Source organism: Miniopterus schreibersii, assembly GCF_964146895.1.
Source record: "Miniopterus schreibersii genome assembly, chromosome: 2".
Classification (NCBI taxonomy): Eukaryota; Metazoa; Chordata; class Mammalia; order Chiroptera; family Miniopteridae; genus Miniopterus; species Miniopterus schreibersii.
Window position 1 is genome coordinate 120,317,461 of NC_138102.1, and position 13,772 is coordinate 120,331,232.

Here is a 13,772-nt window from a genome sequence, read left to right on the forward strand (position 1 = left end):
CTGGTTGGCACGAATATAGAGTCACCTATGATGAAGTTCCTGCTCTGTGCAATGAGAGGATATACAATAGTCTACTTAGAATAAGCAAAGAAATACACTTTAGCCCGCCTGTGCATGGCTCAGCGGTTGAGCATCGGCCTATGATCCAGGCGATTGGGGGTCGATTCCCAGGTTGCGGGCTCCATCCCCAGTCCGGGGCGTGCAGGAGGCAGCCGATCAATGACTCTCTCATCATTGATGTTTCTCTCTCTCCCTCTCCCTTCCTCTCTCTGAAATCAATAAAGATATATTTTTTAAAAAGACATACTGTTAATAAATGAACACAGTGCTAGTGGGTGTGCAACCCGGTGAAATCTCCATGGAGAACAATTTGACAGTATCTTGTAGGATTGGTGAGGTCATAGATGCCCTGTGAGCCAGGCAATCCCAGTCTTGAAGAGGGGTGGCATCTGGGAGGGCAGGGAGACCCAAGAGACAGAAGGACACAGTGGGAGCTGCTTCGTTTCTGAAGTGGAGTCCTGTCACTGGTGTTTGTGATACATTAGCCTTTCTCTGTGCATCTTATCCCTTTTTCTTCACATGGGAAAAAACTTTCACTTTGGAGCATTTGAGTAATATTCATTTTAAAAATCTTTTACCAGTTAGCCTGGCTGGTGTTCTCAGTGGTTAGAGCATCGACCCTTGAACTGAAGGGCTGGGGGTTCAATTCCCAGTCAAGGGCACATACCTGGGTTGCAGGTTTGATCCCTGCCCTGGTGGGGCACGTGCAGGAGGCAACCAATGGATGTGTCTCTCTCACATCAATGTTTCTCTCTCTCACCCTCCCTCCCTCCTTTTCATTCTCTCTGAAATCAATGGAAAAAGTATCCTTGGGTGAGAATTAACCACCAAAAAAATAAATAAGGAAGAAAATATTTTATCATTTAGTCCATTTTATCACTATTTCTTAAATTAAATGATCATTTTCTGTAAAATGTGCCCAGGATTGGTGAAATGTTTTATAAAAATTTTTATGAAACTTTTACAACTTGATGAGAAAGTGTGAGCTGTATAGATAAAAATAGGGAAAGAATGCATACAAAGGAAAAGGAAACACACATGTAATTGGGAAAATATTGAATCTGGATATCAAAGAAAGCCAGAAAGATTGATTTCTCGGAAGTGGATATCATGCCAGGAGAGAAGAGAAAGGAGGGGAAAGTCTCTGTCCAGTCCACATAATAAATGAGTAAGAACAGGCTACGGCAGATGAGGCAGGTAAAATGGATATCAACAAAACGTGCTGTAGGATACAGAATTAAATTCCCTCTCCAATCCTCTGTGGTTTCTTTAACTTTTCAGTCTACTTTGCTAGCTAATATTTTGCGGACTAGGTTTTCTTTTGCGATAATTGAGGACTACATTAAATCTAGATTAGGATAAAAACAGAAGTTGCCTATGTGGGAAAGCTTACCTCTAACTTCTAGGTTAGATTAATATGCATTTATTCTTACAAAATTACTTTTGTAAGATGAAAAATGAAAAGAAAAAGAAAGAAGTGAATGCAAAAAATGGAATGTTTCTTGGCTGCTGGAAAATATTACTTGCAGTGCACTACTTACAGCAGTAATCAGGTGTTCTCCACTGAATACAGATGTCGAAATTGTTGCACAGAGCCACGTATGCAGAAGGGGCGTCACATTCATGGTTCCAGGAATTGGTATAATTGATCCACATCTTTTCACAAAAGTTCTGTGGTGAAACCTAGAAATATGTTGTGCCTTGGGATAAGTTATGTTATTTTATTCCTCTAAATGCCCTAAGCTAGACTAAAACTATTTGGAAAATCAAAGAGTAGCAAGTTAATATTCATTGTGGTTCTTCTTTGACTTTAGATTTTCAAAACTTCATAGTACTATATGTCACTTCTGAATTTACAATATTTTAAAACACATTTCAGATAAGATAAACACTGTCTACACTAATCTACATAAATCTATCTTATAAAGATGAGAAGAATCCCCTTTGGGGTATTTATCCGAAGATTTATTGGGGTGAACACTTCGGGAGGTGTATAAATGCCTAATCACTATGCCGTACACCTGAGACTAATATAATATTGCATGTCAACTGTAATGAAAATAAATTTATAAAAAATGATGGAAAAGAAACAGAGTATGTGGAGCTAGCAAAAATCCATTTCTGATGTTACAGTTTAGGTTACAATTGTCTTTTCTATATATTGAATAAGACTTTGATCTATTATAAATAAAATTGGAAGCTCCTGAAGATTTCTGTAATGATACATGGCATTGTTCATTAGATAAGGTTATAAGTGCTTCTAAAACAAAAATGTATCTCCCAGCCGGGCGTGGCTCAGCGGATGAGCGTCGACCTAGGATCCAGGCGATCGCGATTCGATTCCCGGTCAGGGCACATGCCCAGGTTGCAGGCTGCAGCCGATCAATGACTCTCTCATTATTGATGTTTCCATCTCTCTCTCTCTCTTTCTCCTTTCCTCTCTCTGAAATCAATAAAGATATATTAAAAAAAAAAAAAAAATGTATAGCCCCGGCTGGTGTGGCTCAGTTGGTTGGAGCCTTGGCCTATACACTGAAAGTGCCAGGTTCATTCTTTTGTTGAGGCACATATGGGAGGCAACTAACTGATCTATGTTTCTCTCTCACATCAGTGTTTCTCTCTCTCACAATCTTCCTTTCACTCTCATGTTAAATGAAAAACATGTCCTTGGTGAGGATTTAAAAATGTATTTTAATATTATAACTTGCTCAAATAATTTACTTAATTTGTCATACCTTGATTTAATTAGGGACTCATTTTTTCTACAGATTGTTTCATTTTGATCTAGAGATGCCTAAAATCTAAATAACTTAACTTTTAACAACCTTTATTCCAATTTTTCTCTGTACTCATTCATTCAGCAAATATACTAAGCATCTATATTCAGGTTGATAGTTCTATAATTTAGTTGTAATTCCAACTCGGACCTGACAGGGGGTGAGTGTTACTTTCAACTACTCTGCCAGCATCTTCCTCCTTGGCCCCCCAAGCATGTACATTCAGATACTAAATTTCTACATAGGTCAAAGTGTCAGGTAAAATGCTTAATATTTTTCATATCCCATCATTTCTTCTCCAAGGTCCATATCTATAAAAATCAAGATTCTACTTCCTTTTCAATCTCTTTTGTTGACTCTCCTAAGTTTACAACCACTTTACTTTGCACAGAATATTTGCAATGGTTATCAGGGCCTCCAAATTGTCAAATCCTGGGAACAATGATATTCTAAACCTTCCCCAAGCTCTCAGAGGCCCATGGTGCTGTAAACACTTTCTGCCCTGTTGCCTTTGAGGGATGGAACTCTGTTGCCTGGGCATCTGTTCATTGGTTTCTCTTCTGCCTCTCATCCGAGTGTTTCTCTTCACTGGTCCCATCTTCACTGGTCATGTTTACTCACTGCAAATGCTCTTCTTGGGCTCACCCATTTTCACAGTTTCTACCACCATCTTCAGTATTTAAATCTTTGCATTGGTTTCTTCATAAGTTAAATAGAGTTAATGATAAGCCGACTACTGATTCAGATTGCTGTGAGGTAATATATGGAAAGTACATAGAATAGACTCTGGCACAATATACAGTAATTATTATTTTTAAAAAATTTATGTTCTAGTAACTCCCCAAAGCTGATCTCTGGCCTCAGCTTATCTCCTCTGAGCTCCAGAATTATGTTTCTAAGGTTTTTTTTTTGGATATTTTTGCTTTAACTTACTCAAAATAAAAAAGTATATCCCTTCTCTTAACCCAAAATAGCTGTTTCTCCTGTACCCTCCACTCACCCATTCATTGGGCATACTTCCACAGTTTTATGGAGCCCCTACCTCCATATCAAGCACTATGCTACGCTGAGGAATACAAAAGTGAATGAAAGAGCTCTCTCCTCTGCCTCATAGATCTCAATTTAAGAAAACCTTTCAGTGAGCAAGACGAGTCACTGTGCAAAAATAGATTGAAGGGGGGAGTATTCCAGCTGGGGACACAACAAGCACAAAAGCCTATTGGCAGAAAAAAATCTTGGAATATTCTGTGTTGAAAGGAGAAATCCTGACGTTTAGCAGGCAAGAGGGGCGTAGCACGTGAGGAAGCCAGAGATGCGCGGACAGGGCCCAGAGGACCTGGAAAGCTCTGGTGAGAAGTTTGGAGCGTGTACGTGAAAGACCTTGACGGGTTTTAGGGAGAGAAATGACATAGTCCTGTTCCCATTTGTAAAAGGTCATCTGCCTCCTATGTGGTAATTTGCAAAAAAAAGGGTGAGGATTAGAAGGAGGGAAACCAAATTATGAGCATTCTTTTCTTTTGCCACCAAATTCACTGGGGAGCTCCTAAGGGAAAAGCTGAGGCTGTCCCAGACTAAGCGGTACTCTCCTGCATCGCCTCGCGGTGCCTGAATAGTAAGCTGAAAAGCTGCCTGATTTCATCAGCCTCCCACATTCCCAGTTAAAAATGCAATTTTAGAAAACCGTTTGGCCTCTAAAAGACAGATTAAAATGACACTGAAATTAGTTTGAAAGTATTTGCTTTTGGGTTTTTTCATTTTTGTGTGCATGCATTGAAAGATGTAAACATTTAAAACTGAAGCTGCAGAAATATGTGCCATGTTTGTCCCTGACTTCAGCCCCTTTGCCGTGGTCCTCGGGAAAGTCGGGGGGCAGGCTGAGGACTACGAAGATTGCCCTTCCCTGTCTCACGGGGAAGGGGCTCCACAGGGAGCTGCTGCCTGCTTCAGCAATCCCCTCTTCCCGTGTCTTGCACTAAACTTTCAGTGTTTCCCTAGCATGGGCTTTTACACCAAGCTTGCTCTTACGTATATTGTTTTATCTGCCTAGGTCTCCCTTCCTCCCTCCTCTCTCCTGGAAAACACATTCTTCTAAATAAAGCAAACGTCTTAAACTCTGGGAAGTTTTCCTCAAACCTGGGATTCTATGTGCCGCCGGAGTGCACCTTGCAATGTGTCTGTTCCCAGGCTTTCCTTCCCACTAGACTCCCTGAGGACAAGGAAAGGGTCTTATTTACCTTTGGGTCACAGGAGGTTAACACAATGCCTGAGAAGTGCAAAATGCTCACTAACTTTTCATTAAGTGATTCATGAAATGCTGTGTTTTTGCCTGTTCCTTGTTTCTAATCATGGATCTTTTTAAATATACAGATTATTTAAAATACCTACTAGTCACCTAAAGCCAGGAAGTTACAGACTAATAAAGGACAATTCAATTGAATATGTGACAGGTTCTATTATAAGTATATGCCTAAAAGGCCAAGACCATAGGGAATTGATTAAACTCTCACTATCTTGATTTCTACACTGCGTTATCAAGTGACATTGATTTCTTTCTCCTAGAAGCATTATTCAGAGGATGGAATTTCACTTTTCTGGAAAGCTGTCGATATAGTTCTGAAAAAAACATAGGGAGAAAAAAGATAATTATCCTTCCTGTCTCGATAAATCTATAAACAGCAAAGGATTCTGAATTCCAAAGTGTACTGACAGAAGGTTTGGGGATAAACTGTTCTTGGTAGAAGAACATCATGGTAAGAACAGGGATCTATTGGCTTTACTCTCAACATGTCTAACATGTTGACATGGTCGCTTTCAACTTACTTTATCATGGCATGGAACGAAGGCTTTTCTATTTAATAATTCAATGCACTGACTGCAGTCATACTCAGTACAATTTCTAACAGGTCTTCTCGTTGTTACTTTAAATAATTTCTCAATTTCCCAGCTCTCAATAAATAATTCTATGTCTTCCATATTCGTAATAATTGTGCCATTTTGCATCTTTAGATCATCATCTGGATCATCATTGCAAATTCCTAGAAAGATATGTGACATTTAGAAGAAAAAAATTTCACTTAAACTGAATGTAGGCAGCAGAATTAAATCATCTTAATAATTGATTAAGGTTAATGATCCTAGAAATGAAGTTATATGAAAGGATCATAGAAGGTAAAGAAAGAGGAGTTTGATTCTGTCCTTATACTTTTTCACTATTAGCACTATCTCCTAATTTAAGAACAAGCTCCTAAATAGGTCAAATATTCCCCATAGTAGTGGCCATTTGGTGATTGCCCCCAGGCATCCACTCCTCCAAGAAAACCCTGCCTGAAAACATTAAATTATCCCTTTCAGAAATCATCCCTGCCCCACTCCAGGAGAGGGGCCATGTTGGCATAAAGGTAATCTTCACACCTTTTATTAAAAACTGTTACAAGCAATCCAGGCATAAACCAGTCAGCTCGTGGCAATCACCAGACACAGAGATTCCTTCAACATTATCAGGACAAGCATTGCCAAGCTCAGGATTTGACCTAGGAATTCTAGGACATAGTCTCCCTTCCTTGGGGTGGCATGGTCTATTGATGGCTATCATACCTTGACCTACTACAGCCCAGCTCCTTGAGGAAGGCCAGACTGAGGGTGGAGCTCACTCTCCATCCAGGGAAGTGCAGAGCCAAGGGAAGGACAAAGAAATGCATCTGGAACCTTGATCATAACTTACCTGAATCCCACTCTACTTTAAAGACATAATTTTTCTTAATTCCCAAGGCTCCCAGCTATAAAAGAAATTAGTCAAACATCCTTTCCAGAATCAAGTCTTACATCACTGTCCATAAAGGTCACTGCTGCCATAGTTGCCCCAGCCTTTGTAAATATGCAGAGGATTGAGTGCAGTGCAAGCAAACAAACAAACAAACAAAACTCAGGGGAACTATGCTATAAAGCAGCTACTATTTTTAAACCTAAACCCTTCTAAAGGTAGGTAATTGGTAGTAAAAATGTGTTTTCATTGCAATTTCAACCACTGCCCCCACAGACTTCACAGTGCTGTGTAAAACGAGGTGTCAATACGGACCTCCCATTCTAGTGTCCATGCTCAACTTGGCTCACACTCTTGTTCATTACAACTTTATTAGCCAGCACCCAACCTAGTGATCACAACAGCACCCAGATTTCCCTTGAACCCCAATCCCATTGTGGAGGGTCAGGAAGTTTGGAGGCTGACCGTTGGTTAGCAAAAACGTGATCCTAGCACCTTCTCTACAATGATTAGTTAAGAATCTAGTTATCAGAATGTCTATCTCCAAAAAAGCATGAAATGACAGTAGAGAGGGAAAAAACACAAAAATCATAGCACACAGAAATGATAAATCATAGTATAAAATGTACATATTCAAAGTCTCTGAGTTATTACTCGATAATGATTATTGAACTGTTTATAATCAATACTGAATACTCAAGAATAACTATTTCCACAATAAAATATTTTTGTCATCATAGCAGTTTGTGCTATATAAGAAGAAAGATGGGTATTTTGTGTAATTTTTCAGGGCAAGGACTTAGTCTATTTATTTCAAGTTGTCAACACCAAGCACAAGTAATTCATAAACATTTATTCAGTTAATATTTAGTGAGATTAAAATATATATATCTGTACTAACATTTGTTGACTGTGTGTATTAAGCAAGATGTTAAGTGTTTATACAATCATTTGCACATAGAATTCTAGCAACAACTTTGGAGGCAGACATTACTATTCCCATTTTAAAGATGAAGAAACTGATGTTGGGCACAGAGCTGTAAGGGATGAGAGCATTGCTTAACCTTCCAGCAGACACACAGCCAGTATTATTCTTTTTATTTTGTTATGTACAAAGATATATTTCTAATTTGTTTCTCTTGGCTTGAAACTCTTTGTATCTATGTAACATACAGGGTGGAGCAAAAGTAGGCTTACAGTTGTAAGCAAAAACGATTTCTTCTTGTATTATTATTTATTAATTATTGCATTATTTTCCATGAGAACAACTGTAAACCTATTTTTGCCCCACTCTGTATTGTGATATTAAATTTAGGTGTAAAGGTACATCTAGGCTTTACACTTTATACTAAAACTTGAATAACTTGTCAGAACATTGTGCTCCCTGTATATATCACTTTTAAGATGGCTTAAACAACTCTTCTCCTTGATTTCAAACTAAAAAAATCAGGAAGCAGCAAAGTTATTTAAGCCTTTAACCTTTCTCTCTATGCCTCATTTTTGTCACTTACAAATTAATATTAGTGCTTACTTATAGGGTTATAGTTAGAATTAAATGAGTTAAAGTATGTAAAATGAATGCCTGGCACTTCATTAATGCTTAATAAAGATGAGCTAGTAGGAATATAAACAGTATGGTAGTAACTGTGGTGAGCATATAGCTCCATAAAATACCCACATGGAACTAACTGTTATTTCTTGCTTCTTTGGAAATCATTACTTTCTTCAATATTCACATGGGTCACTGAAAGTTATTATCCCCTCTCAAATCAAAAAAGTGTGGCAGGAGGGGCCAAAGCAGGGTAACGTGAACAGGAAAAGAAAAGTTAGAAGAAATTGAGGTTTGAAGAGCAATGCTCACCGCAAAGTCCTTCTGTGTAGGACGACAAGTTAAACTGAGAGCCGAAGTGAATGTCTAAGATCCCTGTGAGATGAGCCCACTTTATGATCAGGCCGGCTGGAGTAGTGATGACGTACATCGTGCCAGAATCCTCTATCAGCAGATCTTGATTTGAAAAGGGCAAAGGCACAACAATAGAATCCACGTCGACCTGTAATCACACAATGCATTCACATCTGTTAGGAAAATGTTTACGTTTAAATACGTATCCTTAGTAGCCCCGGCTGGCGTGGCTCAGTTGGTTGGGCACCATCCTGTGCACTGAGGGTTGCTGGTTCGATCCCCGGTCAGGGCACACGTCCGGGTTGTGGGCTAGATCCCCAGTAGGGGGCGTGCAGGAGGCAGCCGATCGAGGTTTTGCTCTTACATTGATGAATGTTTCTCTCTCCCTCTCCCTTCCTCTCTCTCTCTCTAAAAAAAAAAAAAAAAAAAAATTAAAAAATCTAATAACCAAATAAATATACATTTATTAAAATTAGGAGAATTCAGATTATCCCATTTCTTCTGCTTTAATATAAACAATATTTTAAGTTTTTAAAAAATTTTTTCTCTGGTGCTGCCCCAGCTTCTGAGCTCTTTGATGGCCCCTTGGCTCTGTCTTGCTATATTCAGTATTTGTTTTAACCTCATTGCCCTTTATTTTCTTCAAAATTTAACTTTTTTCTGTTATGGAAGCTTTTCTGTCCCCTCTATTGATGACACCATTATCTACTAATATGAATTTAAGATAATAAAGGCGCTTTCAAGACGTTTTCTTGAATTGGTTCTTTCTTTTTAAATCAGGGTAACCATAGTGTTTATAACACTCATCTGTCAAGGCTGGTAAAGATTAGGATTCCCGGTGATTCTACCTCCGAGGCTTGGGTGGGATTCCAGACTCTGTTTTTATCACGTGCTCTTGCAAGCAGTCGAAGGATTTTTCTTTGAAAACTAGTGCTTTAAATAATGGCAATGGCATGGAACCATGAGCTGTAACCAGCAATACATTTGTCAAAGTTTTACACGTGACCAACCACCTTACTTCTCATCTTTCCATCTTGTTTGTACTGCCACCCTGAGCTAATACACCCCTCCCCTTGCCGTTAATTGCTACTCGTTCTTTAAAATTTATTTTCGGTGTCACCTCTTCCAAAAATACCTACTGACCCTCCCATAAACTGACCCTTCTTTTTGTTTCCATAATGTCCTGGTCGTCGCTGTCATTACACCTCCTGCTGCTTTCTAATTGGCAGATAATCACGTTCATGATCCCACACACAACTACAAGTAACCTGAGATCAGGACCTGTTTTGCTTTCATCATATAAACTCTCAATAAATGATTTTTTAAATTAATTCATTTTTAACTGAATACATGACCGGCAACAAGTTCAGCTGAGGCCAAAAATAAACTCATCTGCCCAAATGCTCACAATAATAGCACTGACCAAGGCTGAGTTCACTCCCCATCTACTTCCAATTAATATATCGGCCACATCAAAATCAAAGGTATATGCAAATGCTATCATTCAAAAAGTATCTCATTTGTGTATTTTTTTAAGGTGTACTTAAAATTAAACTTTCTAGCACCTTACAATATTTTAGGACTGTTTTAATACTGCTTCTAGTCTACCATCTGTGGTTCTGTGCTAATGGGATTCTTTCCAAAACGCCTAATAACATCTCAGCCACGTTGAGTGAAATCTTAATACATTATTTTCTTATATTTTTGAGAGACTCATTTAGATCTGACTGAGACATCCAGCTCATAACTCACTTTTATATGGTATTATTTTTATATTATAAAATGTTTTATAATAGAAAATATTTTTATTTATAATATCTTTATATTATAAAAGCTTTTTAAGGTTTTTTCCTCTAAAACGAAATAGATCTGTTCCAACTTTTTAATAATGTCTTCCCCTTCTTCAGTATATTTCGATAAAGTTAACTATTCATTTATCTTTTTCTTATTTTAGCTATCACTTATTCACTAAAAAATTAATGGCATCAACATTTCAAAACTACTGCTTCCATCTGTTCTCTTGGTCGTCTTCATTCTGGCATTCATGGCCACTATTTTCAATCTTATGATCCCTCTTCTTTACATCATTTCCATTGTATTTAATTTAAAACATTAACGTCACTGATGCTAAGAAGATTGGCCACTTACCTTACCCAAGAAGGCTTTAGCATACTGAGCATGGCTCTTACGATTAACCTCGCAAGGGGAGTATTTGCAACAGTTGGCACATTATGAAAGGAGAAATATAATACCAGAAATACTTTTAAACTGCACATGAAAAGAATGATTAGACATAACAGCAGTAAAACCCCACTGATATGTTTAAGTTTTCCTCACTTTGGAAATAATTGTGTTTATATAATTTCTTAATTTTATCTAATGTAAGGATATGTTTAAGCTTTGTGTTCTTACCTTTCTTGCTGGCCGATTGACAACGATTTTATGTATAGATGTTGTCAAATTTAACCTCTTAAAACAAAGTCCAGAGATTCTTTCAGAGGAAGCCTGAATTTGAAAAAAAAGCAATTAACACTTTGTAAAGTTAAACATAATTTTAGCAGTAAACAGAAGGAATTTTCGAAACACTTTGCCAATACTCACTAGCTTTTCAAATGAGTTCTCATTCTGAAAAGAAAAGGCATAAGAGAAAAAACAGTTTTAAAAAGAAAAACACTATTTGACTTTTAAAAACATTATTTGGATTACTGTTCTATGCTCCTACATATATTCACATGAAACATTTCTTGTTTTAAGTGCCAGAAGGTAAATCTCAGTGAGTTCTTGAGCCCCCCTTATTCAGAGAATACCTAATGTTGCAAGGTCCCTCGGCTATTGATTTATTAAGAAAGGACAAAAGGATGGGTCATGACTTGCCTGATTCATGGAACATTTTTCAATATGAGCAACTATAATTTCCTCAGGAATTCTTACTAATATGTAAGAAGCCATGCTATATAAAGCTGCGTTGTTTCCATCAAATGTAATAATGCTCAGCTCTGACAACACAGAACACCGGCCTGAAAAAAATGTCAGAGAGAGAATTGACTTACTAATTACTTGTATTTCTAGTGATAATTACTTTAAATTAGCCTCATTATGTTTGACAAAAAGGAAATCTAAAAGTTACATACTGGGAACCAAAATCATAAATCAAATGAAGACCGCTCGACAATAACTTTGTCTTGATGAGGTGATGGGTTCAAACAAATAACAAACCTCCCCCAGAGTAAAAATTGATTGTATGTAAGAAATGCAAACCCACACGGACATTCCCACTCAGGGCAGCAGATATCAGTGTTCACTTGAACAGGCCTTCCCCGAAAACCACAGTCAGGCATTTCCAAGTCCTTTGGGCAATTAAGAGACCAGTTGTACAACTTCCATTCCATATTAAGGCATATATATTGGCTACAATTATAAACAGGATCAAATTGTTGAGGCTGTTAATAAAAAAAAGAAAGAAAGGAAATTGGTGAGTTTTTCCCCGTTTTCAGCTAATGTTTTCAACTTATTTATTTATTTATTTTTATTTCATCCCTCTTAGGCAACCCTCAGCTTATCCTCTGTATCTATGGGCCTGGTTCTATTTTTTGTTTTGTTTATGTGCTTGTTTTAATTGGTGTGTTTTTTGTGTGTGTTTTTTAGATACCACACATAAGTAAAATCATATGGTATTTGTCTTTCTCCATCTGACTTATTTCACTTAGCATAATACACTCCAGGTGCATCCATGTTGTCACAAATGGCAAGATTTCATTCTTTTTTATTGCTGAGTAATATTTCATTGCATATATTTTTAAAATTTCCCATTCACATTACCTACAGTGCATATTTCCTAAATAGGAGAGCCTTTGAAAGATAAACAATTAAATTTTACTACAACTTTTTGTTGATGTATCTTTCTAAAATACTCAGTATGGACTTCACTTCAGCTTTATCTCAATATTGATTTGATATCAGAATTGCCCATGTACTCAAAAATCTGAGAAAATGAAGCCTTGTCCTAATTTGTCTAGATTAGTGTTTTGCAAGCAGATATATACAATGACACTCAACTTGCCATATTATACTGTATAAAGCTAGTATTAAATCTCTGTTAATGTCAATTTTTTAAAAATTACAACTTAATACTGTCTTAATGTTTCATTAAAAATTCATATGTGAGATCAGTTTCACTGTTGGATAGAATCATTATAAATTAATTGCTATATATAGCTCACAGACTTCTAGATAAATAAGACTTAAATAAGTGGTGGATTTTTCAGTTAATAAACTACATTCTATTTAAATTATAGTAATAATTATAGCAATGATAAACATTTATACCACTTATTATTTTCCCCATTGTTCAAATTAACCCATTTCATTCCCACAACTACTACCCTCTGAGATAAACTCTATGTTTACCAGATCTGTACATCCACAGATTTTTGATATCTAAAAGGAGTCTCAACCTCTACATGGCAAAACTGAACTCTTGGTTATACCCACCCAGACTTTCTTTTCCCACAATTTCACCATCCTGATTGTCAACTTCATCCTTCAGTTAGTTGCTCAAGACAAAAATCTTAGAATCCTTGATACGTCTCTTTCTCTCACGCCCCACATCTAATCTTTCAGCAAATTCTGTGGCCTCTATTTTAAAAATATATCCAGAATGCAGGCATTTCTCACCATCTCCACTGCTATCTCCCGGTCCAGGCCACCATTATCTTTTGCCTGAATTCCTGCAATAGCCTTCTAACTTGTTCTATTGTCTCTTTCCGCCCTTCTCTCAACACAGTGGCTAAAATAATCCTGAAACAAATGATCTCATGTAATTTCCCTGCTCAAAAATATCCCATGCTATATCCTATCATTTAGGGGGAAAAAGGCTGTGATCTTAGCAATCATCTACACGGCCTTATATAATCTAATTTACTTGCTACTATTTTATTCCTTACTTAATGGCCTCCTTGTTATTCTTCAGATACATTGTTATATTTCAGATACATTCTCACCTCAGGGCCTTTGCACTTACAGGTCCCTCTCCATGGAACACTACTGTTCTTGTTCTGTACATGGCTCACTCTCTCAATTTCTTCAGCTCCTTTATTCCTAAGTCACCTTATCAGGGAGGATTTTTTACTCTCTCACTGAAAATAGTTTCATTTTTCTCCTGAGAAGCACCCTCTAACATTTTTTATAACTTATTTTGCATATTGGTTGTCTCAGAACCTCCAATGGAATGTAAACTCCATAAACACAGGAATTTTTGCCTGCTTTTATATTG

General features: G+C 37.2%; 1 protein-coding gene across 1 annotated transcript in view; it reads right to left on the minus strand.

Annotated features, from left to right (window-relative positions):
• OTOGL (otogelin like) overlaps positions 1 to 13,772 on the minus strand; it is a gene marked incomplete at both ends in the record, with an annotated part of 121,229 nt that overhangs the window by 21,201 nt on the left and 86,256 nt on the right. Inside the window, 7 exons of the mRNA XM_081127763.1 lie at positions 1,602 to 1,743; positions 5,658 to 5,872; positions 8,459 to 8,648; positions 10,913 to 11,005; positions 11,102 to 11,125; positions 11,375 to 11,517; positions 11,763 to 11,940. Of these exons, the coding sequence (XP_080983889.1) occupies positions 1,602 to 1,743; positions 5,658 to 5,872; positions 8,459 to 8,648; positions 10,913 to 11,005; positions 11,102 to 11,125; positions 11,375 to 11,517; positions 11,763 to 11,940 (985 nt within the window). The remainder of the gene's footprint in view (positions 1 to 1,601; positions 1,744 to 5,657; positions 5,873 to 8,458; positions 8,649 to 10,912; positions 11,006 to 11,101; positions 11,126 to 11,374; positions 11,518 to 11,762; positions 11,941 to 13,772) is intronic.